This window comes from Balaenoptera acutorostrata, chromosome 14 (assembly GCF_949987535.1).
Source record: "Balaenoptera acutorostrata chromosome 14, mBalAcu1.1, whole genome shotgun sequence".
Taxonomy (NCBI): domain Eukaryota; kingdom Metazoa; phylum Chordata; class Mammalia; order Artiodactyla; family Balaenopteridae; genus Balaenoptera; species Balaenoptera acutorostrata.
Genome location: NC_080077.1, coordinates 43,612,973 through 43,637,857, shown reverse-complemented (window position 1 = coordinate 43,637,857; position 24,885 = coordinate 43,612,973). Strand labels below are relative to the sequence as shown.

At 41.0% G+C, this 24,885-nt stretch overlaps 1 protein-coding gene across 1 annotated transcript in view; it reads left to right on the top strand.

Annotated features, from left to right (window-relative positions):
• The window catches only part of SLC35F1 (solute carrier family 35 member F1), a 404,087-nt gene that overhangs the window by 332,601 nt on the left and 46,601 nt on the right, over positions 1–24,885 (top strand). Inside the window, exon 4 of the mRNA XM_057528260.1 lies at positions 22,622–22,781. Within this exon, the coding sequence (XP_057384243.1) occupies positions 22,622–22,781 (160 nt within the window). The remainder of the gene's footprint in view (positions 1–22,621; positions 22,782–24,885) is intronic.

Sequence of the window (24,885 nt, the reverse complement as noted above, 5' to 3'; positions counted from 1 at the left end):
CCATATGTGCGTGGGTTTATCTCTGGGCTTTCTATCCTGTTCCATTGATCTATATTTCTGTTTTTGTGCTAGTACCATACTGTCTTGATTACTGTAGCTTTGTAGTATAATCTGAAGTCAGGGAGCCTGATTCCTCCAGCTCCGTTTTTCTTTCTCAAGATTGCTTTGGCTATTCGGGGTCTTTTGCATTTCCATACAAATTGTGAAATATTTTGTTCTAGTTATGTGAAAAATGCCAGTGGTAGTTTGATAGGGATTGCATTGAATCTGTAGATTGCTTTGGGTAGTAGAGTCATTTTCGCAATGTTGATTCTTCCACTGCAAGAACATGGTATATCTCTCCATCTATTTGTATCCTCTTTAATTTCTTTCATCAGTGTCTTATAATTTTCTGCATACAGGTCTTTTGTCTCCTTAGGTAGGTTTATTCCTAGATATTTTATTCTTTTTGTTGCAGTGGTAAATGGGAGTGTTTTCTTAATTTCACTTTCAGATTTTTCATCATTAGTGTATAGGAATGCAAGAGATTTCTGTGCATTAATTTTGTATCCTGCTACTTTACCAAATTCGTTGATTAGCTCCAGTAGTTTTCTGGTAGCATCTTTAGGATTCTCTATGTATACTATCATGTCATCTGCAAACAGTGACAGCTTTACTTCTTCTTTTCCAGTTTGGGTTCCTTTTATTTCTTTTTCTTCTCTGATTGCTGTGACTAAAACTTCCAAAACTATGTTGAATAATAGTGGTGACAGTGGGCAACCTTGTCTTGTTCCTGATCTTAGTGGAAATGGTTTCAGTTTTTCACCATCAAGGACGATGTTGGCTGTGGGTTTGTCATATATGGCCTTTATTATGTTGAGGTAAGCTCCCTCTATGCCTACTCTCTGGAGAGTTTTTATCATAAATGGGTGTGGAATTTTGTCAAAAGATTTCTCTGCAGCTATTGAGATGATCATATGGTTTTTCTCCTTCAATTTATTAATATGGTGTATCACATTGATTGATTTGCATATATTGAAGAATCTTTGCATTCTTGGGATAAACATCACTTGATCATAATGTATGATCCTTTTAATCTGCTGTTGGATTTTGTTTGCTAGTATTTTGTTGAAGACTTTTGCATCTATGTTCATCAGTGATATTGGCCTGTAGTTTTCTTTCTTTGTGACATCTTTGTATGGTTTTGGTATCAGAGTGATGGTGGCCTCATAGAATGAGTTTGGGAGTGTTCCTCCCTCTGTTATATTTTGGAAGAGTTTGAGAAGGATAGGTGTTAGCTCTTCTTTAAATGTTTGATAGAATTTGCCTGTGGAGCCATCTGGTCCTGGACTTTTGTTTGTTGGAAGATTTTTAATCACAGTTTCAATTTCAGTGCTTGTGATTGGTCTGTTCATATTTTCTATTTCTTCCTGGTTCAGTCTCAGAAGGTTGTGCATTTCTAAGAATTTGTCCATTTCTTCCAGGGTGTCCATTTTATTGGCTTATAGTTGCTTGTAGTAATCTCTCATGATCCTTTGTATTTCTTCAGTGTCAGTTGTTACTTCTCCTTTTTCATTTCTAATTCTATTGATTTGAGTCTTCTCCTGTTTTTTCTTGATAAGTCTGGCTAATGGTTTATCAATTTTGTTTATCTTCTCAGAGAACCAACTTTTAGTTTTATTGATCTTTGCTATCATTTCCTTCATTTCTTTTTCATTTACTTCTGATCTGATCTTTATGATTTCTTTCCTTCTGCAAACTTTGAGGTTTTTTGGTTCTTCTTTCTCTAATTGCTTTAGGTGTAAGGTTAGGTTGCTTATTTGAGATGTTTCTTGTTTCTTAAGGTAGGCTTGTATAGCTATAAACTTCCCTCTTGGAACTAATTTTACTGCATCCCATTGGTTTTGGGTCACTGTGTTTTCATTGTCATTTGTCTCTAGGTATATTTTGATTTCCTCTTTGATTTCTTCAGTGATCTCTTGGTTATTAAGCAGTGTGTTGTTTAGCCTACATGTGTTTGTATTTCTTACAGATTTTTTCTGTAATTGATATCTAGTCTCATAGCGTTGTGGTCGGAAAAGATACTTGATATGATTTCAATTTTCTTAAATTTACCAAGGGTTGATTTGTGACCCAAGATATGATCTATCCTGGAGAATGATCCATGAGCACTTGAGAAGAATGTGTATTCTGTTGTTTTGGATGGAATGTCCTATAAATATCAATTAAGTCCATCTTGTTTAATGTATTATTTAAAGCTTGTGTTTCCTTATTTATTTTCATTCTGGATGATCTGTCCATTGGTGAAAGTGGGGTGTTAAAGTCCCCTACTATGGTTGTGTTATTGTCGATTTCCCCTTTTATGGCTGTTAGCATTTGCCTTATGTATTGAGGTGCTCCTATGTTGGGTGCATAAATATTTACAATCGTTATATCTTTTTCTTGGATTGATCCCTTGATCATTATGTAGTGTCCTTCTTTGTCTCTTGTAATAGTCTTTGTTTTAAAGTCTATTTTGTCTGATATGAGAATTGCTACTCCAGCTTTCTTTTGATTTCCATTTGCATGGAATGTTTTTTTCCATCCCCTCACTTTCAGTCTGTATGTGTCCCTAGGTCTGAAGTGGGTCTCTTGTAGACAGCATATATACAGGTCTTGTTTTTGTATCCATTCAGCCAGTCTATGTCTTTTGGTTGGAGCATTTAATCCATTTACATTTAAGGTAATTATCGATATGTACGTTCCTATTACCTTTTTCTTAATTGTTTTGGGTTTATTAGTGTAGGTCTTTTCCTTCTCTTGTGTTTCCTGCCTAGAGAAGTTCCTTTAGGATTTGTTGTAAAGCTGGTTTGGTGGTGCTGAATTCTCTTAGCTTTTGCTTGTCTGTAAAGCTTTTAATTTCTCTGTCACATCTGAATGAGATCCTTGCTGGGTAGAGTAATCTTGGTTGTAGGTTTTTCTCTTTCATCACTTTAAATATGTCCTACCACTCCCTTCTGGCTTGCAGAGTTTCTTCTGAAAGATCAGCTGTTAACCTTATGGGGATTCCCTTATGTGTTACTTGTTGTTTTTCCCTTGCTGCTTTTAATATTTGTTCTTTGTATTTAATTTTTGATAGTTTGATTAATATGTGTCTTGGTGTGTTTCTCCTTGGATTTATCCTGTATGGGACTCTCTGTGCTTCCTGGACTTGATTAACTATTTCCTGTCCCATATTAGGGAAGTTTTCAACTCTAATCACTTCAAATATTTTCTCAGTCCCTTTCTTTTTCTCTTCTTCTTCTGGGACCCCTATAATTCGAATGTTGGTGCATTTAATGTTGTCCCAGAGGTCTCTGAGACTGTGCTCAGTTCTTTTCATTCTTTTTTCTTTATTCTGCTCTGCAGTAGTTATTTCCACTATTTTATCTTCCAGGTCACTTATCCGTTCTTCTGCCTCTGTCATATTGTTTTAAGGCAGAAGGGACTCTACAGATGTGATTAAATTATGAAATTGAAATGATGTGATTATTACAGGTTATCTGGGTGCCCCAGTGTAATCACAAAGTCCTTTGAAAAGCGGGGTAGGGGTCAGAGGTGGAGGAAGGAGCCACAAACCAAGGAATGCAGGCAGCCCCTAAAGCCGAAAAAAGGCAAGTAGAGGAATTCTTCCCTTTCATCCAGTGGAAACACAGGCCAGGCATGACCTTCATTTTAGGATTTCTGACCTCCAAAACTGTAAGATAATGAATTTGTATTGTTTTAAGCCACTAAGTTTGTGGGCATTTGTTACAGCAACAATAAGAAACAAATACAGTTGGAGACAATATTTAATTCTCCCCCCAACTCCCACTTCCAAGCGGATTTGAAGGAACTGACCTTTGGAGGGTTTTCTCCCATAAGAACCAGAAGCATGGATGCCAGAGCAGGTTTCTTTTGCCCATCTGTGTTGGTGTTTTCATTCTTTGAGAAAAGGATACTCTCAATGCCACCTAGATGGGCTCCTTGGAAGAGCACTTTGGTGCTGTCTGCCATGGATAGAGGCACGTGAAAACATTTCCATGCTCTGACTGGTTGCTTTTAGAGAAGTGCTCATTTTGACTCAGTCACTGTACAAAATTTACCTGTAATAAATGGTTAAAGTGAGACGGTGACCTTGCACTTAAAGAAAAAACATGCATAGCCTGCTTCCCTTGGCAATGCATTTGAAGGGATGTGTTTGTTTGTAAATCATTAGTCAATAAAAGCGTGTGAGCTGCTTTCAGACTGAAGAGTACAGTCTTAAAGCTGTGAGACTTTTTAAGACTCAATGAGAGTTCATTTAAAAAAACAACATATGAGAAAAAAGCAGGAGTTATTTTTGTCCCTCTTCTTTATGTCCTCCCTCTTGTTTGTATCTTCTGGGTTGGGGCCATTTCCAATTCAAAAGCCCTTGTACCGGGAGACAGAGTGTGCCTGTGCATTTTCTGGGGCCATCAAGTTAGCGGCTCCGTGATCAGATTAGGAGTTGTGACACCATCTGGGCCAGAGAATGATGACAGGAACTAGCATCTGCACAGGACGCTCAGCTTCAGCTTCTCTTGACTGAAATCATCTCAAATCGCAGCTTTAGACAGTACCAGTTACCTCAGTGACAACAAATCTCCCCCAAATGGCTCAGAGAAATCAAAATTATTCATTCAACTTTTTCATTCATTCAACATTTGCTGTCTGCAAATGAGATAAGCACCTCTGGACTTTGCTCAGGTGTCAGTGAGTTCTTCCTCAACCACTCAGTTTAAAATCACAATCTCCTACCCCATTCAACACTCCCTACCTTCTTCCCTGCTTTCTTTTTCTGCATAGTCCTTATTATTGTTGGCATACTATATATATTCATTGTCTGTCTCTTCTTATGCAAGATTACAAACCCCCATAAGGGGGGAATGTTTTTTATTACCTAGATTTTTTATTTCCTAGGATAGTAGCTGGCATCTGGTAGATGCCCCATAAATATTTTGGAAGGGATTAACAAAATACTAAAGGGTCCCTAGTGTGTACCAAGCACCATCCCAGTTGCAGGAGGTAACACTGAGTGCAAGAGAGGAAAAGTCCTCTCCTTATGGAAGGTATTGTGTTTTAGCACAGTAAGTACAGTTCGATAATACAGAGATCAGTGGGAGACCCTGAGGAGGGCACCTAATCCCTACTTAGGAAATCAGAGAGGGCTTCCTGGAGGAAGTATTGTCCAAAACTGAGCTCTGAAAGATAAGACTGAGTGGGCTAAGGAGAGATGGACATGAGAACTCCAGGCAGGGGAACGGCATGTGTAAAGAAATGAGCCAAGAAAGACCATAGCACATTAAGGAACTAAAAATGCTTCAGCATGGAGTTTGAAGAAGGACATGGTCAAAGAAGAGAATGAAGGGGTAGCTGGTGACAGATCACCAAGGGACTTACAAGCCACGTTGGTGAATTTGGGTTTAATCCTGAGGGTTGCTAGTGTAGGAATGCCATGATGAGATTTGCAGTTTAGAAAGAGTCACATGATCTAATGAAGACGGGACAGACAGGATGGGACAAGTGAAGAGATTCTAGTGATATTTAGGGGGCTAGACAGATAGGACTTGGTGACTTATTGGATGGGCGGGTGCAGAAGAAGGGTCAATCTGTGTTTTAGTCACTCACATGCTCTGCAAATGTTTATTGAGCCTATATTTTATATACTTTTCCGTGGTGTTAGACATATAGCATGAAGAAGACGGTGCTCTTGCCCTCATGAAGCCTCCCTTCCAAGTGATACTTGGTTTTTATTCTCTGTCTCTCCCACTAGGGCACAAGGGAGTGAGAGATGCAAAGATATGGGGAAGAGAGTTCTAAGCAAAGGGAACAGTGCAAGGGTGACAGCCCTGAGCATGCATGTTTAAGAAATGGAAAGAGTGAATGCAGTTACTAGTAGTAAGAGATGACATTGAGAAGGAGGGAGGGGCCAGATGCTAGAAGACTATATAAGTCAAGGAAAGGAGTTTGACTTTGTTCTGAGGAAAATCATTAGAATGTTCAGAGCAGGGGATTGATGCGACCTAGTTTGTATTTTGAGATCACTGTGGCTATGGCCGCTCGTGGAGGATTGATTACATAGGAGGAAGAGTGGACATGCTTAGACAGTCAGGAGACCACAGCTGAAAGCTGATGGGGGGACTTCCCTGGTGGTCCAGTGGTTAGGACTCCGAGCTTCCACTGCAGGAGGCATGGGTTCAATCCCTGGTTGGGGAACTAAGATCCCACATGTCACGTGACGTGACCAAAAAAAAAAGAAGGGTGATGGGGACTTGAAGCCAAGTGCCAACTGTGGATGTGTTTAGGGGTGGTTGGGTGCATTTATAGGATAAAACCAACAGGATTTTCTGAGTGTTTGAATGGGGGTGGTTGAGGAAGTTTGAGAGAAAAAGAAAAGTCGAGAATGATTCCTTAGTTATTGGCCTTAGCCGCTGGGTTGTGTCATGTGGTGAGATGAGGAGAACTGGAGAAGAGCAGATGTGAAGCAGAAAATCAAGCGTTCTGTCTGGCTGTGCAGGTCTGAGCTTCCTGTGAGCCATCCAGGCAGAGCTCAGTCAAGGCGGCTGGGTATATGTCTCTGGTTCAGGAGAGTGGTGGGATTGGAATTACGAATCTGAAGTCATTTCCTATAGAAGGTGCTGAAAGTCATGGTCAAATGAAGTCACCAGTGGAGAGTATATATGGAGAAAAGTAGGCCAAGAAGGGGCCAATGTGGTAAGAGGAGAATCTGAAAGCAAGTCAAGAAATTGTTTCAAGCGGGAAGAAATGACCCCTAGATGCCAGACATGCAGGGTTCAGACCTGAGCAACTAAGTTACTAGTGGTCCCATTCACTGAGGGAAGAATTACGTGAGGAAGCACAACTGGGGACATGGTTGAACCACACTGAACCGTAGACATTTTTGGTACCTCCACGCCAGATCAGAAGGGGGTTGCGTGGCTCTGGAGTGTAGAGCTGAATCCAGATTGGAGATGCAGATTTGGGAATCACCAGTACAGAGATGACTGACTTTTCAAGCCAGAACAGTAGGTGAAATCTTCCACAGTAAATGGGGAGAGTTGAGAAGAGACACTGTGACAGAGTCCTGAGAGCGCAGCATTTGAGAGATGAGAGTAGATCTAGGGGCCCACAGACCAGGAACCCAGAAAGGAGTCTGTGAAGGAGGCGTGAGAGATGAAATGCGGGGCAGAAGCAGGCCTGGCAGGAAAGAGCCAATGGGAGGAGAGAATATCAGATGCTGCACTGACTAAGGGAAGGACTGCAATGGCTCTGCTCGGTTCAGAAATGGGATGTGTTTTTGAGCGATTTTGATGCTGTTTGGAGAACAGAACCCAGATTGCACTGAGTTGAGGGGTGAACGGATGTTGAAGAGATGGAGAGTGGGGCTGAATGCAACTCTTCCCAAGAAGTTTGGCAGGAAAGGAAGTAAGAGTTGGGTGAGAGCCAAAGAGTGCATATGTCAAGTGTGGAAATGGGAGAGCTAAGGACTGAACCTCAAACACACCAACTGTGAGGGACAGAAAGAACAAAATGAGTCCACGAAAAGACAGAAGGAAGTGCCAGAGAGGTAGGAGGAAAAAGAGACAGAGAGGAAAGAAGGGAATGCAAGGACACAGTGGTTAATAATGCCAAATGCTGCAGAAAGCTTTAGTCAAAAGTGGCCGTGCAAAGTAGCTTTGGTCATCATGGCAAAGGGAGTTGTCAGTATCAATGCAGCTTGAGGAATGAATGGGGCCAAGATACGAGAAGCAGACTGTAGATGAATTTTTCAGGAAGCCTGGCTGTGAAGAGGGAAAGATAAATAGCTACAGAGCAATTGGGCATCAAGGGTGAGATCAGGGCATGTCTACATGGTGAAGGAAAACAGCCAGCAAAGAGGGAGGGACGAAGATCCAGGAGGGACACAGGATGGCTGCTGGAGCAAGGTCCCTCAGGGAGCAGGAGGGGAAGGTCCCAAAGAACAGAGGGCAGAATCTCCTTCAGTGCCAGGCAAGTCCTTAGGAGAAGACACTGGCTGTGAACTGGAGGAAAGACGTGTGTTCATTGACAACTGTCCACTTGAACCTAGAGTGTTTGGGTCATGCTCAGCACCTGTAGCAATGCTGAGCATGGAGTAGGCATTCAATAAACATCTGCTGACTGAAGAAATAAATGACAAGTATAAGGTGATGAAAATCGGACTTTACCTTTTTTAATAAAACCTGGAGTAGTTGAATTAGACCTAGAGATAGACCCCAAAAGGTACAAGATGTTTTCCCCTAGCTTTTGAAATTGTTTCTCCTTGCTGTTTTTTTTTTTTTAATTTATTTATTTATTTATTTTTGGCTGTGTTGGGTCTTCGTTTCTGTGCGAGGGCTTTCTCCAGTTGCATCAAGCGGGGGCCAGTCTTCATCGCGGTGCGCGGGCCTCTCACTGTCGCGGCCTCTCCCGTTTCAGAGCACAGGCTCCAGGCGCGCAGGCTCAGTAGTTGTAGCTCACGGGCGTAGTTGCTCCGCGGCATGTGGGATCTTCCCAGACCAGGGCTCGAACCCGTGTCCCCTGCATTGGCAGGCAGATTCTTAACCACTGCGCCACCAGGGAAGCCCTCCTTGCTGTTTTAATGTTGGGAGGAATCACAAGTAATGCAAAATTAATGTAAAATTAATATTTTATCAGAAAATGTTCATTTCCTTCAATATGTGCTTTGAAACGTGTACTTTCTTTAATGTTATTGTTAATGTTCTTATGTTCATGAATTGCATAAATAAGAAATACAAGTTCGTAGTGCTTGGGATGACTTAAGGCAAGTACTTCTCCAAAAGCATTCAAGATAGCTACACAATATCAGAGACCCATCACTAAAAAGAAACAATTCTAATTCTCACACACTTTTCTTATACCTTTCACCTTCTTTCATATGAAAAATGCAGACAACCAGTAATTATTTTTTCAATTCTCTCAGAGTCTGCCTCTCTCTAAGAGTGCTCTCAATGTAAAAGAGAGTGCACAATCCCGCTAGATTGAGTTAAGGCCGACCCTGCCTAGACCACTGTTATGATAACTGGATCCTTACACTTTTTACTGCACCTGGACCTTGACTGCTTAAGCTCACTTTGTGTGAGGAGAATGGCAGGCCTGGGACCACATCCTGGCTCTGACTCTACTATGTGACTTCAAGTAAATGCCCTGTTATCTTTAGCACTCATCTGTAAAATGGGAAAAATAAGAACCAGGCATTGCACCTGGTGTATGGTAGACACTCAGTAAATGTTAATTCCTTGCTTTCTACTTTTGGAATCTAGTTTGCTGACAATCAGAGCTTGTTTTTAAACGTGATTAAAGCTCCACTGATGCTCACCCAGTAGGAATTTGTCCCCTGGGACAGCTCTTCTCTCACCCAAAGCAGATTTCCCTGCAGCAGAGCTAGAGAGTGTGTGTCTTCCTAATTACCTGTATCTTCCGGTGGTCACCTAGATTTCTAGGTGCTTGTCCCAGATTTATAGTTCATGGTAGTATCTTTGTTTCTTTCTTTCTTTTTGTCTTTAAGAGTTGAAGCCAAAAAAGTAAGAGAAGATACTTTAACAACTAGGAAGTTCTGATGAACTGGCACAAGGGAACATATAAAATTCACACATTTAAATCCTTATCAGTAGAAACAAGAAAGATAGTCTGGTGAAAATCTTTTTCTAAATTCTGAAAATAGGACATTTTCTGGAAAATGGCTGTCATATAGTCATCATAATGACACATTTTATTAGTTCGGATCTCCTGGGCAACATGATGGAAACATGGCTTCATCCAATATGAACATTTTAAGAAAGTAAAACCTAAACATTAAGTCCTAAGGTGTGGAGGGGTCAGGGTGTCTACCAGAAAAGTCTGTTCCAAATGAAAGACACTGCTCCCTGAAATTATACTCCTGGTTGGGTTTTCAAATGCCTCTGGGATGGCTGCTTGTCGAGGCCACTCAGTTAAATGGTTCATGATTGCGTGTGAAGGTACATTTACTAAATTATATGTCACTCTCTTCAGCTGGACCGTCAGCCAAAAGAGGACTTTTGTTGTCTCTGTTACTGAAGTTTGTCTTTTTTAAGATCCTTCCCTGTTAATGATTCAGTTTTACTCACGGGAGATGAATTTATAATATATATCACTTTTAGAAACACGGGAGAATTGCCAATTAGAAGCAGAGGAAGGATGGAGACGGAAATGTTCTCTTTCCTGGAATCACCTACCAGTTGCCTCAGGTTTAGCCTCTGACAGCTGGGCCACGTGAGGGGAGCGGAGCCCTGTGAATAGCCGGAGGGGAGCGTTAATGAGGAACTGAAGGCTGGCGGAGGAGTCTCTTTTGGGCAGAGAGAATTAGAAAGAGGGATGAGGTCACCTCCTCATTATGCTCTCCTGGAATGGAAGCAGTTGGGTAGCAGGTTTTTTGTTTTGTTTTACTTTTTTTTACAAACTCTTCGCTTCCCTAGAGAAAGACTGATCTGACTCTTGTAGATTTTTTACACTCTCATAACAGGTGTTGTTTTATATATTTTGAAAGTAGTATATGCTCAAGAGAGGATATTTGGAAACCACAGAGAATTTGGGGAGTGGGGTTGTGAAGACTCAGTGAACCCGTTCAAAGATAACCATTATTAACATTTTATTCTTACAAATTCTGATTTTCTCCTTCCGGAGATATTTATGCCTAATACTATGATATGTAGATTCTCAATGAAGAAATGAACCTTCACATGAAGATAGGTGTCACCCAAACCAAGTTATGGTAGGGAAGGAATGTTGAGGGACTTTTCTGTTCTCCCCATGATACCAGCCAGGCCAGGGGAGACATCCATTCCCTTCTGACACTGGGAGGGTGGAAGAAAACTCTTCCTCTCTCTCCATTCCTTCTTGCTCCAACCCAAAGGGGAAATAGCTAATGAAGTATCCAGTAGGGGACTTTACCACTCAGTGGGGTTGTTATGCCTTAAAAGTAAACAAAAAGGAGGAAACAACCTGTCTTCAGAGTGTTTCATTTCTCTCTGCTTAATGGACTGGTAAGAACCGTTCCTTGCTGGAAGGATCCCTGAGACAGTGTCCAAGGCTTGAGGACCATTTACCCCAGTATATCTGCCTAAGAAAGTTTAGGCTAAGTTAAAATTGGAGTGGGAGATACTAGGCAACACTGCTTCTGGAAGCCAAGTCTAAAGTTAATACGGTGGGGGTATTTGGTTCCTTGGGTCTCTTAGGTGAACTATGTGAAATTGTCAATATTGAAATTGTCATAATTGACCTACAAAAATGGCCATCCCAAATGGGTCAAGTTATTACTTTCTGCCAGAGAGAATCCAGAGGAGAGGAGACATAACCACAAGCCTCCAACATTAATGAAGATATCAGTACATGTAGCAATTTAGACACAAAGGACAGCCTCTAAATCTAGACATTTTATCAGAGTGAAAACATAATGCTATTTTTGGCTTTTCTGAAGGTATTTAAGGGTCATAATTTGAAAATAAAAACAAGACGTGTTGAGTTTTTAAGTCAATAAGTACAAAATAGGAATACCATGGACATTTCCCAAAATACCTATTGTTATTTTTACTTTTTTTAATTTTACTTTTTATTTTTTTAACATCTTTATTGGAGTATAATTGCTTTACATTGTTGTGTTAGTTGCTGCTGTATAACAAAGTGAATCAGCTATACATATACATATATCCCCATATCCCCTCCCTCTTGCGTCTCCTTCCCACACTCCCCATCCCACCTCTCTAGGTGGTCACAAAGCACTGAGCTGATCTCCCTGTGCTATGTGGCTGCTTCCCACTAGCTATCTATTTTACATTTGGTAGTGTATATATGTCCATGCCACTCTCTCACTTCGTCCCAGCTTACCCTTCCCCCGCCCCATGTTCTCAAGTCCATTCTCTACGTCTGCGTCTTTATTCCTGTCCTGCCCCTAGATTCTTCAGAACCTTTTTTTTTTTTTTTTTTTAGATTCCATATATATGTGCTCACTTACGGTATTTGTTTTTCTCTCTCGGACTTACTTCACTCTGTATGACAGACATGAAGTACCTCCACCTCACTACAAATAACTCAATTTCGTTTCTTTTAATGGCTGAGTAATACTTCATTGTATATATGTGCCACATCTTCTTTATCCATTCATCTGTCGATGGACACTTACGTTGCTTCCAGGTCCTGGCTATTGTGAATAGTGCTGCAATGAACATTGTGGTACATGACTCTTTTTGAATTATGGTTTTCTCAGGGTATATGCCCAGTAGTGGGATTGCTGGGTTATATGGTAGTTCTATTTTTAGTCTTTTAAGGAACCTCCATACTGTTCTCCATAGTGGCTGTATCAATTTACACTCCTATCAATGGTGCAAGAAGGTTCCCTTTTCTCCACACCCTCTCCAGCATTTATTGTTCGTAGATTTTTTGATGATGGCCATTCTGACCAGTGTGAGGTGATACCTCATTGTAGTTTTGATTTACATTTCTCTAATGATTAATGATGTTGAGCATCCTTTCATGTGTTTGTTAGCAATCTGTATATCTTCTTTGGACAAATGTCTATTTAGGTTGTCTACCCACTTTTGGATTTTGTTGTTTGTTTTTTTGATATTGAGCTGCATGAGCTGCTTGTATATTTTGGAGATTACTCCTTTGTCAGTTGCTTCATTGGCAAATATTTTCTCCCATTCTGAGGGTTGTCTTTTCTCCTTGTTTATTGTCCTTTGCTGTGCAAAAGCTTTTGTTTCATTAGGTCCCATTTGTTTATTTTTGTTTTTATTTGCATTTCTCTAGGGGGTGGGTCAAAAAGGATCTTGCTGTGATTTATGTCATAGAGTGTTCTGCCTATGTTTCCCTCTAAGAGTTTTATAATGTCTGGCCTTACATTTAGGTCTTTAATCCATTTTGAATTTATTGTTGTGTATAGTGTTAGGGAGTGTTCTGATTTCATTCTTTTACGTGTAGCTGTCCAGTTTTCCCAGCACCTCTTATTGAAGAGGCTGTCTTTTCTCCATTGTATATTCTTGCCTCCTTTATCAAAGATAAGGTGACCATATGTACGTGGGTTTATCTCTGGGCTTTCTATCCTATTCCATTCATCTGTATTTCTGTTTTTGTGCCAGTACCATACTGCCTTGATTACTGTAGCTTTGTAGTATAGTCTGAAGTCAGGGAGCCTGATTCCTCCAGCTCCATTTTTCCTTCTCAAGATTGCTTTGGCTATTCGGGATCTTTTGTGTTTCCATAAAAATTGTGAAATTTTTTGTTCTAGTTCTATGAAAAATGCCATTGGTAGTTTGATAGGGATTGCATTGAATCTGTAGATTGCTTTGGGTAGTATAGTCATTTTCAATGTTGAGTCTTCCAATCCAAGAATATGGTATATCTCTCCATCTGTTTGTATCATCTTTAATTTCTTTCATCAGTGGCTTATAGTTTTCTGCATACAGGTCTTTTGTCCCCTTAGGCAGGTTTATTCCTAGGTATTTTATTCTTTTTGTTGCAGTGGTAAATGGGAGTGTTTCCTTAATTTCCCTTTCAGATTTTTCATCATTACTGTATAGGAATGCAAGAGATTTCTGTGCATTAATTTTGTATCCTGCTCCTTTACCAAATTCATTGATTAGCTCTAGTAGTTTTCTGGTAGCATCTTTAGGATTCTCTATGTATACTATCATGTCATCTGCAAACAGTGACAGTTTTACTTCTCCTTTTGTGATTTGGATTCCTTTTATTTCTTTTTCATCTCTGATTGCTGTGGCTGAAACTTTCAAAACTATGTTGAATAATAGTGGTGAGAGTGGGCAACCTTATCTTGTTCCTGATCTTAGTGGAAATGGTTTCAGTTTTTCACCATTGAGAACGATGTTGTCTGTAGGTTTGTCATATATGGCCTTTATTATGTTGAGGTAAGCTCCCTCTATGCCTACTTTCTGGAGAGTTTTTATCATAAATGGGTGTTGAATTTTGTTGAAAGATTTTTCTGCAGCTATTGAGATGATCATATGGTTTTTCTCCTTCAATTTGTTAACATGGTGTATCACGTTGATTGATTTGCATATGTTGAAGAATCCTTGCATCCCTGGGATAAACCCCACTTGATCATGGTGTATGATCCTTTTAATGTGCTGCTGGATTCTGTTTGCTAGTATTTTGTTGAGGATTTTTGCATCTATGTTCATCAGTGATATTGGCCTGTAGTTTTCTTTTTTTGTGACATCTTTGTCTGGTTTTGGTATTAGGGTTATGGTGGCCTCATAGAATGAATTTGGGAATGTTCCTCCCTCTGCTATATTTTGGAAGAGTTTGAGAAGGATAGGTGTTAGCTCTTCTCTAAATGTTTGATAGAATTCATCTGTGAATCCATCTGGTCCTGGACTTTTGTTTGTTGGAAGATTTTAAATCACAGTTTCAATTTCAGTGCTTGTGATTGGTCTGTTCATATTTTCTATTTCTTCCTGGTTCAGTCTTGGAAGGTTATGCTTTTCTAAGAATTTGTCCATTTCTTCCAGGTTGTCCATTTTATTGGCATAGAGTTGCTTGTAGTAATCTCTCATGATCCTTTGTACTTCTGAGTGTCAGTTGTTACTTCTCCTTTTTCATTTCTAATTCTGTTGTTTTGAGTCTTCTCCCTTTTTTTCTTGATGAGTCTGGCTAGTGGTTGATCAATTTTGTTTATCTTCTCAAAGAACCAGCTTTTAGTTTTATTAATCTTTGCTATTGTTTCCTTCTTCTTTTTCATTTATTTCTGATCTGTTCTTTATGATTTCTTTCCTTCTGCTAACTTTGGGGTTCTTTTGTTCTTCTTTCTCTAATTGCTTTAGGTGTAAGGTTAGGTTGTTTATTTGAGATGTTTCTTATTTCTTGAGGTAGGATTGTATTGCTATAAACTTTCCGCTTAGAACTGCTTTTGCTGCATCCCATAGGTTTTGGGCCATCGTGTTTTCATTGTCATTTGTTTCTAGGTATTTTTTGATTTCCTCTTTGATTTCTTCAGTGATCTCTTGGTTATTTGGTAATGTATTGTTTAGCCTCCATGTGTTTGTATTTTTTACAGTTTTTTTCATGTAATTGATATCTAGTCTCATAGCGTTGTGGTCAGAAAAGATACCTAATGCGCTTTCAATTTTCTAAAATTTACCAAGGCTTGATTTGTGACCCAGGATATGATCTATCCTGGAGAATGTTCCATGAGCACTTGAGAAGAATGTGTATTCTGTTGTTTTTGGATGGAATGTCCTGTAAATATCAATTAAGTCCATCTTGTTTAATGTGTCTTTTAAAGTTTGTGTTTCCTTATTTATTTTCATTGTGGTTGATCTGTCCATTGGTGAAAGTGGGTTGTTAAAGTCCCTTACTATTATTATGTTACTGTTGATTTCCCCTTTTATGGCTGTTAGCATTTGCCTTATGTATTGAGGTGCTCCTCTGTTGGGTGCATAAATATTTACAATCGTTATATCTTCTTCTTGGATTGATCCCTTGATCGTTATAGTGTCCTTCTTTGTCTCTTGTAATAGTCTTTATTTTAAAGTCTATATAGTCTGATATGAGAATTGCTACTCCAGCTTTCTTTTGATTTCCATTTGCATGGAATATCTTTTTCTATCCCCTCACTTTCAGTCTGTAGGTGTCCCTAGGTCTGAAGTGGGTCTCCTGTAGACAGCATATATATAGGTCTTGTTTTTGTATCCATTCAGCCAGTCTATGTCTTTTGGTTGGAGCATTTAATCCATTCACATTTAAGGTAATTATCGATATGTATGTTCCTATTATCATTTTCTTAATTGTTTTGGGTTTGTTATTGTAGGTCTTTTCCTTCTCTTGTCTTTCCTGCCTAGAGAAGTTCCTTTAGCATTTGTTGTAAAGCTGGTTTGGTGGTGCTGAATTCTCTTAGCTTTAGCTTGTCAGTAAAGCTTTTAATTTCTCCATCAAATCTGAATGAGATCCTTGCTGAGTAGAGTAATCTTGGTTGTAGGTTTTTCCCTTTCATCACTTTAAATATGTTCTGCCACTCCCTACTGCCTTCTAGAGTTTCTGCTGAAAGATCAGCTGTTAACCTTATGGGGATTCCCTTGTATGTTATTTGTTGTTTTTCCCTTGCTGCTTTTAAATTTTTTTCTTTGTATTTAATTTTTGATAGTTTGATTAGTATGTGTCTTGGCGTGTTTCTCCTTGGATTTATCCTGTTTGGTACTTTCTGTGCTTCCTGGACTTGATTGACTATTTCCTTTCCCCTATTAGGGAAGTTTTCAACTGTAATATCTTCAAATATTTTATCAGTCCCTTTCTTTTACTCTTCTTCTTCTGGGACCCCTATAATTTGAATGTTGGTGCGTTTAATGTTGCCCCAGAGGTCTCTGAGACTGTGCTCAGTTCTTTTTATTCTTTTTTCTTTATTCTGCTCTGCAGTAGTTATTTCCACTATTTTATCTTCCAGGTCACTTATCCATTCTTCTGCCTCCGTTATTCTGCTATTGATTCCTTCTAGAGAATTTTAAATTTCATTTATTGTGTTGTTCATCATTGTTGGTTTGCTCTTTAGTTCTTCTAGGTCCTTGTTAAATGTTACTTATATTTTCTCCATTCTATTTCCAAGATTTTGAATCATCTTTACTATCATTACTCTGAATTATTTTTCAGGTAGACTGTCTATTTCCTCTTCACTTGTTTGGTCTGGTGGATTTTTACCTTACTCCTTCATCTGCTGGGTATTTCTCTGTCTTCTCATTTTGCTTACCTTACTGTGTTTGGGGTCTCCTTTTCACAGGCTGCAGGTTTGTAGTTCCCGTTGTTTTTGGTGTCTGCCCCCAGTGGGTAAGGATGGTTCAGTGGGTTGTGTAGGCTTCCTGGTGGAGGCGGCAGTGCCTGTGTTCTGGTGGATGGGGCTGGATGTTGTCTTTCTGGTGGGCAGGACCGTGTCTGGTGGTGTGTTTTGGGGTCTCTGTGAACTTAGTATGATTTTAGGCAGCCTCTCTGCTAAAGGGTGGGGTTGTTTTCCTGTCTTGCTAGCTGTTTGTCATGGGGTGTCCAGAACTGTAGATTGCTGGTCATTTAGTGGAGCTGGGTCTTAGCATTGAGACGGAGATCTCTGGGAGAACTCTCGCCAATTGATATTATGTGGGGCCAAGAGGTCTCTGGTGCTCCAGTGTCTTGAACTCGCCTCTCCCACCTCAGAGGCTCAGGCCTGACACCCGGCCGGAGCACCAGGACCCTGTCAGTCACACAGCTCAGAAGAAAAGGGAGAAAAGAAAGAAAGAAAAATAAATTAAATGAATTAAATAAAGTTATTAAATTTTTTAAAAATTTTAATATATTATTTTTTTAAAAACTAATAAAAGAAAAGAAGAGAGCAACCAAACCAATAAACAAATCCACCAATGATAACAAGCGCTGAAAGCTAAACTAAGATAAACATATAAATCAGAAACTAGTCAGTCACATACAGCCAACCACAAGTCTACAATTGCTCCCAAAATCCACTTCCTCAATTTTGGGATGATTCATTGTCTATTCAGGTATTCCACAGATGCAGGGGACATCAGGTTGATTGTGGAGATTTAATCCGCTGCTCCTGAGGCTGCTGGGAGAAATTTCCCTTTCTCTTCTTTGTTCGCACAGCTCCTGGGGTTCAGCTTTGGATTTGGCCCCGCCTTTGCGTGTAGGGCGCCGTCTGGTGTCTGTTCTTCACTCAGACAGGACGGAGTTAAAGCAGCAGCTGATTAGGGGGCTCTGCATCACTGAGGCCCGGGGGAGGGAGGGATATGGAATGCGGGGCGAGCCTGTGGCAGCAGAGGCCAGCATGACATTGCAACAACCTGAGGCATGCCATGTGTTCTCCCGGGGAAGTTGTCCCTGGATCATGGGACCCTGGCAGTGGTGGCCTGCACAGGCTCCTGGGAGGGGAGGTATGGATAGTGACCTGTGCTTACACACAGGTTTCTTGGTGGCTGCAGCAGCAGCCTTAGCGTCTCATGCCCGTCTCTGGGGTCCACGCTGATAGCCATGACTCACGCCCATCTCTGGAGCTCATTTAGGTGGTGCTCTGAATCTCCTCGCCTCATGCACCCCAAAACAATGGTCTCTTGCCTCTTAGGCAGGTCCAGACTTTTTTCCGGACTCCCTCCCGGCTAGCTGTGGCGCACTAGCCCCCTTCAGGCTGTGTTCACACAGCCAACCCCAGTCCTCTCCCTGGGATCTGACCTCTGAAGCCCGAGCCTCAGCTCCCAGCCCCCGCCCGCCCCAGCGAGTGAGCAGACAAGCCTCTCGGGCTGGTGAGTGCTGGTCGGCACCGATCCTCTGTGCGGGAATCTCTCCGCTTTGCCCTCCGCACCCCTGTTACTGCGGTCTCTTCCGTGGCTCCGAAGCTTCCCCCCTCCGCCGCCCGCAGTCTCCGCCCGCAAAGGGCCTTCCTAGCATGTGGAAACCTTTCCTCTTTCACAGCTCCCTCCCAGTGGTGCAGGTCCCGTCCCAATTCTTTTGTCTCTGTTTTTTCTTTTTTCTTTTGCCCTACCCAGGTACGTGGGGAGTTTCTTGCCTTTTGGGAGGTCTGAGGTCTTTTGCCAGCATTCAGTAGGTGTTCTGTAGGAGTTGTTGCACATGTAGGTGTATTTTTGATGTATTTATGGGGAGGAGGGTGATCTCCACGTCTTACTCCTCCACCGTCTTGAAGGTTCCTCACCTGAAATACCTATTTTTAATTTGCAAAGCAATTCTCTCATCTTAGTTCATATTTTCCTGCTAATGGTGGACAAGTAAATAGCCACTAACTTCCTGGAAAAAATGGCAATATGCATCAAGAGTTTAACTCTGTAGTTTCAGGCCAAGAATCTATCCTGAGGAAATATTTAAAACTACCAAGTTCAAATCATTATCCTGGTGTTATCATGATGACTTCAGAGACTTTGCCCCAGTGTTTGAGCATGGTGTGCCTCAGCACCTCCATCAGTCAAATCAGATAACCTGGGGTCGTAGACCTCACTGGCAGGTGTCACTTAAGGATGAATGATATAGACGACTGAAATTAGCTTATATCTTTAGAGAGGAATGATGCCAGGTAAATCTAAGAGGTAATGAACTTTTCTTTCTGAAGTTCTTCATGTTCTTGGAGATTTTTCAGAGTATAAAATGATTATGAAATAATATTCTTTTGTTTAGTTTTTGGGTATTGATATTTTATAATTTCCTTTTGGATATAGAAATGTATGCAAAGAAAGGTAAATATATTAAAAAGGTTAATGACAGAACCCGAAGGTTTTTCAATTCATTTTCTGCTTTCACAGCCCCAGTCGTGGGCATCTATTATAATGCTGCTCTCTTTTATTACTCTAACAACCTCTTCGCTAAGGGGTTAAGCTACCAGAAAATTATTGGAAAATTATTTTGTCAGTATGTTTTATACTATATGACCGCTGGGGAAAAGCTGGAGCCAAAAATCACTAAAAAATAATAGCCTGTTTACTAACAGCAACTCCCAAATGTTTTTTGTTTTTTGAGTTGTTTTGTCTCTAGTTACAAAAATCGTGGTGAGACCTCCACCTGTAGCAATTCCTGTTACTGACCTTCATTAAAATATGATTTAAAAAAAATCAGGACAGGACTGCGGCTGATACCAACAGTTTGAGTGACGGGGAGCAGATCACTTCACCCCTTGAAACTTCTGAATCCTCAGTTTTTAAATAAAGGGCTCTGTGATTCTAAATTGGGGAGATACTGCCCCCGAGGGGCACTTGTAAATGTGTAGGAGCATGTTTTTTAGTGGTCAGGGCCCAGTGGTACTAAATGCCCCGCAGAGAGCCTGGGGCAGTCCTGCAAAGTGAAGAATCGTCCCAGACCAAATGCCGGAAGCAGCGTAGATTACCTCTAATTTCCCTTCTGACAGTCAGTGATACCAATCGCCCCTCCATTCTTTGATTCATTTAGTCACCCATTGTTGATTCCCTACTGTATGCTGGGTGCCACGCTTCCCAGCTGAAATGTCCCAGAAACCCTGGTTTGTACTGTTGCCTTCTTTCCCCTTCTCTTCTTTCTAAAAGTCCTCCCTACCCGAAGGGCCAACTGACACTCACAAATAAGGATTTTTCAGCTCAATCCATTAAGAGAACAGATCCCAGGACTCATCAAGTGCTTTGGGGTTTCTAACGACACTGAGAATCAGAAAAGCTCACTTGAGCCCTCCTCAAAGATTGAGGCCTGGTTTGCCTTCAGTAATTCAGGCATAGAGGCCTTCAGCTTCACTGACCGAGGGCTTCCAGCCAGATAATGAAATCCCAATTGTGGAGCATGTAGGTAAATATTCTAACTGTTGATTCAATCATTTCTAATTTTTAAAGCAAAACACCAACTGTCTTATGCCCAGTGAAGAGTTTTCACTGGCAAACACAAATTTCCTAATATACTTAAATGGCATTTGAGGCCAGCTGTAAAACCTGCTTTAGAGCATTTTACCATATCAAGTAGGATCATTAACTTGCTAATTAACTATGCAGTGGGTGACCATATGCTGTAGTGCAATCCTACCAGCCTTCAAGCCTGAAGTCAGCCCCTCCCGGAGCGCTGTAACGTGTGGGCTTAGCCCCCAGCCCATCACCGTATTAGGGTTAACGGTGTTACTCAGCGTTATCATTTCCCAGTAATCTCGGGGACAGCTTACTCTTCTGATTGCTGGCTCCATTCTGCAAAGGGGAAGGCCGAGGCACGGAGAAGCATGAGGGTCTGTCCAGGTCACCAACAGCTTTTGGGATAGTGAGAATCCTAAGTGCTGTTTACAGTACCAAAAAGCCATTCTGATGGTCAGGATGCTTTGCAAATATACAAACATTTTTCAGCCTGTAATGAATGTTGGTGACTCTAATTTGCTGTTACTGATTATTAAAAATCCTTGTATGTATTTGGTCAATAACTATTCTTGGATACTTCTCATAAGCCCAGCAGGACTCTGGGTGCTGGGAATGTAGTCCTGCTCTCATGGAACTCCAGACAAGTGGGGAAGTCAGACATTATGCCAATAATTCCATATTAATTAAGAATTATTATAATTGACAATATAAAGGAGAGGTATAGGATATAGGGAAATCATCGAATAGGACCTGATCTAGCCTAGGGACCCTAGAGGCTTTCTTAAGGAGGCAGAATATAGGTGCAAGCCTGAAGAAGGAGGCAGGACTTCAAGAATTAGATGGAGCATTCCAGAAGGAGGGGGATGCATGAAGACCCGAGGCAGGAAGGAAGGGCTTGCTCCAGGTAGGAGATGATGCTAGTTCGGTCTAGGTGGCGGAAGTGGCGTGAGTAGATTTAAGAAGTGTTTAGAAGGTGAATTGGCAGGATTTAGTGATCCATAGGATATAGACAGTAAGAGTGATGGAGTGTTAGGGATCACTGCCCTGGATCTGGCTACTGGCTGGTAGGGCCACCTGTTTAGGATTCTAGCAGAGGAGCTGTACTGTGCAGTGGGACCAGATCACTAGTTTCTCATTTGGTACATGGAGTCTGGAGTCCTGGGGGCCACCCGTGTATCTAGTGGAGACCCTGCCTCACATGGAGTAACCAGAAGTCACTGCATCTTACCAAGGTGTGGTAGAGACAACCAGTTCTGTGGAGTCCAGAGCATGTGTTTGGAAGCCAGATATAGACTGGCATTGAGGTCCTCGTAATTTACAAAATGCTTCCACATGTGTTATCTTCGAGCTTCACAATGATCTTCAGAGAAAGTCAGTAGGAATTATTAGCTTCATTATACTAACAGGAAATTGAGGCTTCCTGAGTTTGTGGTTTGCCCAAGGTCACACTGCTCTAAGTAAGGATCTAGTACTCACATTCAGATCTTCTGGCTCCTGACACAAAGGTCTTCCCATTTCATTATGTTGTCTCGCTGCATGACCGGGACAAACTTTCCACCATCTCTTGGGGCTTCCATTTCAGGTGGAATCTCACTATTTGCACAAAATATTCAGGAAATGAAGTCAAATATTTTTTAAATACTCTGTTCATTCTTCTTTCTCCCTCCTTTTTTTTAAACTTTTTTTATACAGTATTTTAAAAGTATTTGTAAACTTTTGAGACTAATATTTGCATTTACATCCAGAGCAGTTTTTTTTCCTATAAAGAGTGAAATTTCAAAGAGAGATTAAAGTAACTTTTATTGGTAGTGGGGAGAAAGTTCTGGGAGAAATTAAGTTCAACTTTTGCCTAGATTCTAATAATTTATAAACTATTATAAGACCTCTGCCCCCTCACCTCCCATTCCCAGATCTACTCCCAGAGTGCTGGGACCATCTAAAACGGCTCCGTCTATTCTCCTCACATCTGAGTGTCCCTGTGGAGTCGGCCAGGGTGCTGAGGAAGGTGGATGCCAAGCTGCCCTGACACCATAGGAGCAGGAGAATCTTCACCACCAGCCTGTCTTACTGATTTGCCTTCTCCCCTTTTCTTCACGGCTGGGGGATGTTTAAGTAAAGTTCATGTGCATTTGTTTCAGAGTCTGTTTTAATTGCATCAATTTTGGGTCGACCCAAAAACACAGATCCAGGGGAAATGCCCTTTCTACAGAGCAAACTTATTTTTCTGACAGTTTCCATTATATGGAAAGTTTCCCTCTGAACTCCCTATTGTTGCTTCCCTCCTTCCCTCCCTGTAGCTCCTGGACTGTTTTGTGATCCCGGTTGTGATTTTGCTCTCCTGGTTCTTCCTGCTGATCCGGTACAAGGCTGTGCATTTCCTCGGCATCATCGTCTGCATCCTGGGAATGGGATGCATGGCGGGCGCAGATGTGCTTGTGGGAAGGCATCAGGGAGCAGGTGAGTCTCCGCGTTCACCGGGTTACTTGCCTCTGTGGGTGAGACCAAGGCAAGACGTGGAATGTTCACGGTTCATGGTGGAAACAAGGAACCTGGGCTTCCTACTGTCTGTGTCTTACTCGTGTTTGTTCCCCTACACCTAGGACAGTGGCACATAGGAGGTGCTTCATACATATTTCTTTAGTGAACAAAGGAAGCAAAATACAGCTTTCATGCCCATTCTACAGGAACTCAGAAACATTCAGATGGTGTTTAAAGCTGAGAGGAGTCAGGACCCACTTGGAGGATGTGTTGGGGGTCAAAGCTGCCTGATCCAGACCAGCTAGTAAGAGATGGTGTCAGTGGGTCAGGCCACTCCCGAGCCACAGGGACCTTCCCCACACCCTACCCGCCAACTCCTTCTCTCCCGCGTCAGAGAAAGACTGAGCTTTCAGACTACTGGGTGAAGGTAGATATACAGGCTTAAGAGTGGATATTTAAACTTTGGAACCTAGATTAGGAATTCTCGATAACTTTATGAGGGAGAGCTAAGTGCAGTCTCCTCATGCATGTTTCTTGTTGGTTTATTTGTGGGGAGGTTTTGGGTAGCAGTCACAGGTCATTATCTTGTAGACCTACAAAGCTTCAAGGTTTACTCATCAAATTGCTATGAATCTTCTGAGCCCTGATCCAGAATGCTTTCCAGAGGACCACTTTTAAAGCATTGTAATTCTTTAAAATGTACCAAAAATCCTTGAGTTACAGAAGGTTTCAGGGGACAAGAAAAAATTGGCGTTCTTTGTTAACATCAGGAATAGGATAGAAAGTACCCACTCTTCTGTAGTTTTGGAATTGCCTTTTCTTCTAGGGAATTAGAGATAAAAAGTTAAAATTGGGGCATTTCTCTTTGAGACTAGGTCATAAGAAATGCCTGAAATGAAAGTTATTTATATTTTTAAGTTGCACCATAGAACTTTATGACTGAAAGGGACCTTGTTCGGCTCCTTTGTATTTGACACACAAAAACTCCAAGACATAGGGAAGCCAAGTGAGCTGCCCGAAGTCACAGAGCTGAGACTAGAACCCAAGTCTCCTGACCTCCTGGGCAGGCTTCCTTTCCTCTCCCACATTGCTGGGAGCTGAAGATACAACACAGCAAAAGAGAGACAGCCTCTGTCCTCTCCATATGCTGCCTACACAACGTAATCAGTCCCCACCTCAACAGATGGACTAAAAATACCTCTGCCAGCTTTCCCCAAATTCTGTTCTATGAAATAGTGGTTCCATGGGATATTGATATATATTTTAATATATGAAAGGCTAGTTTTTGCTCTATACCCATCATGATCCCAATATAGATCATCTCTTTGGACCAATCAGAAAATATTTTTGTCTGATACAACATGCCCAGTTGTTATAAAGTCATAATTTAATTACACTTTCTCAGCTTTGCTTGAACTGTGTAAGTACAGACTGAGCAACATGTACCCTTATTTATGAAAATTTTGCTTTGCTAAACTCTAGCTATTCACCCTGGCCATCATTTTGTATCCATAGTCAAGGAAGACAATTGTCATTATAAATCTAAATATTTACGCCCAAAATGTTAAACAAATTTGAATTGATTTCACTAGGTTGTATTCACTAATCCTGTAAAAAATGTTTTCTTGATTTCAATTGAAATGTTAGGAAAGGGGTACTAGTACTATTTAAGAAAAAGAAAGTAAGTCCATTTGGGAGTCTTTCAAAAGTGGTTATTTTTAAAAAGAGTGCAGGGCAGCTGGAACATGGTGGAGTGGTATTTTATCTGTCCGTGTGAATCTGTTTAAGACCCACAGCATCTTTCCTGTTGTAACATATGAAGTACCAGTGTTAACAGAATTAAGTTTTATCGTTGTTGAGTACCTTCCATGCTCATCTGATGGCGCCTAACTACATGGCATAGTGTCCTGACAGCAGCCCAAAGTTAGGATCCAAGGGCTCATTTTACAAAATAATGATTGGGCATGCTTTACAGCTACAAAAATATTAAATTAGGCAGCAATTTAAACTATGTTATAAAATGTCCTGAAAAAAGAAAATAACACACTGATTTTGAGGACAATATAATCTTTGTGTTCATCCC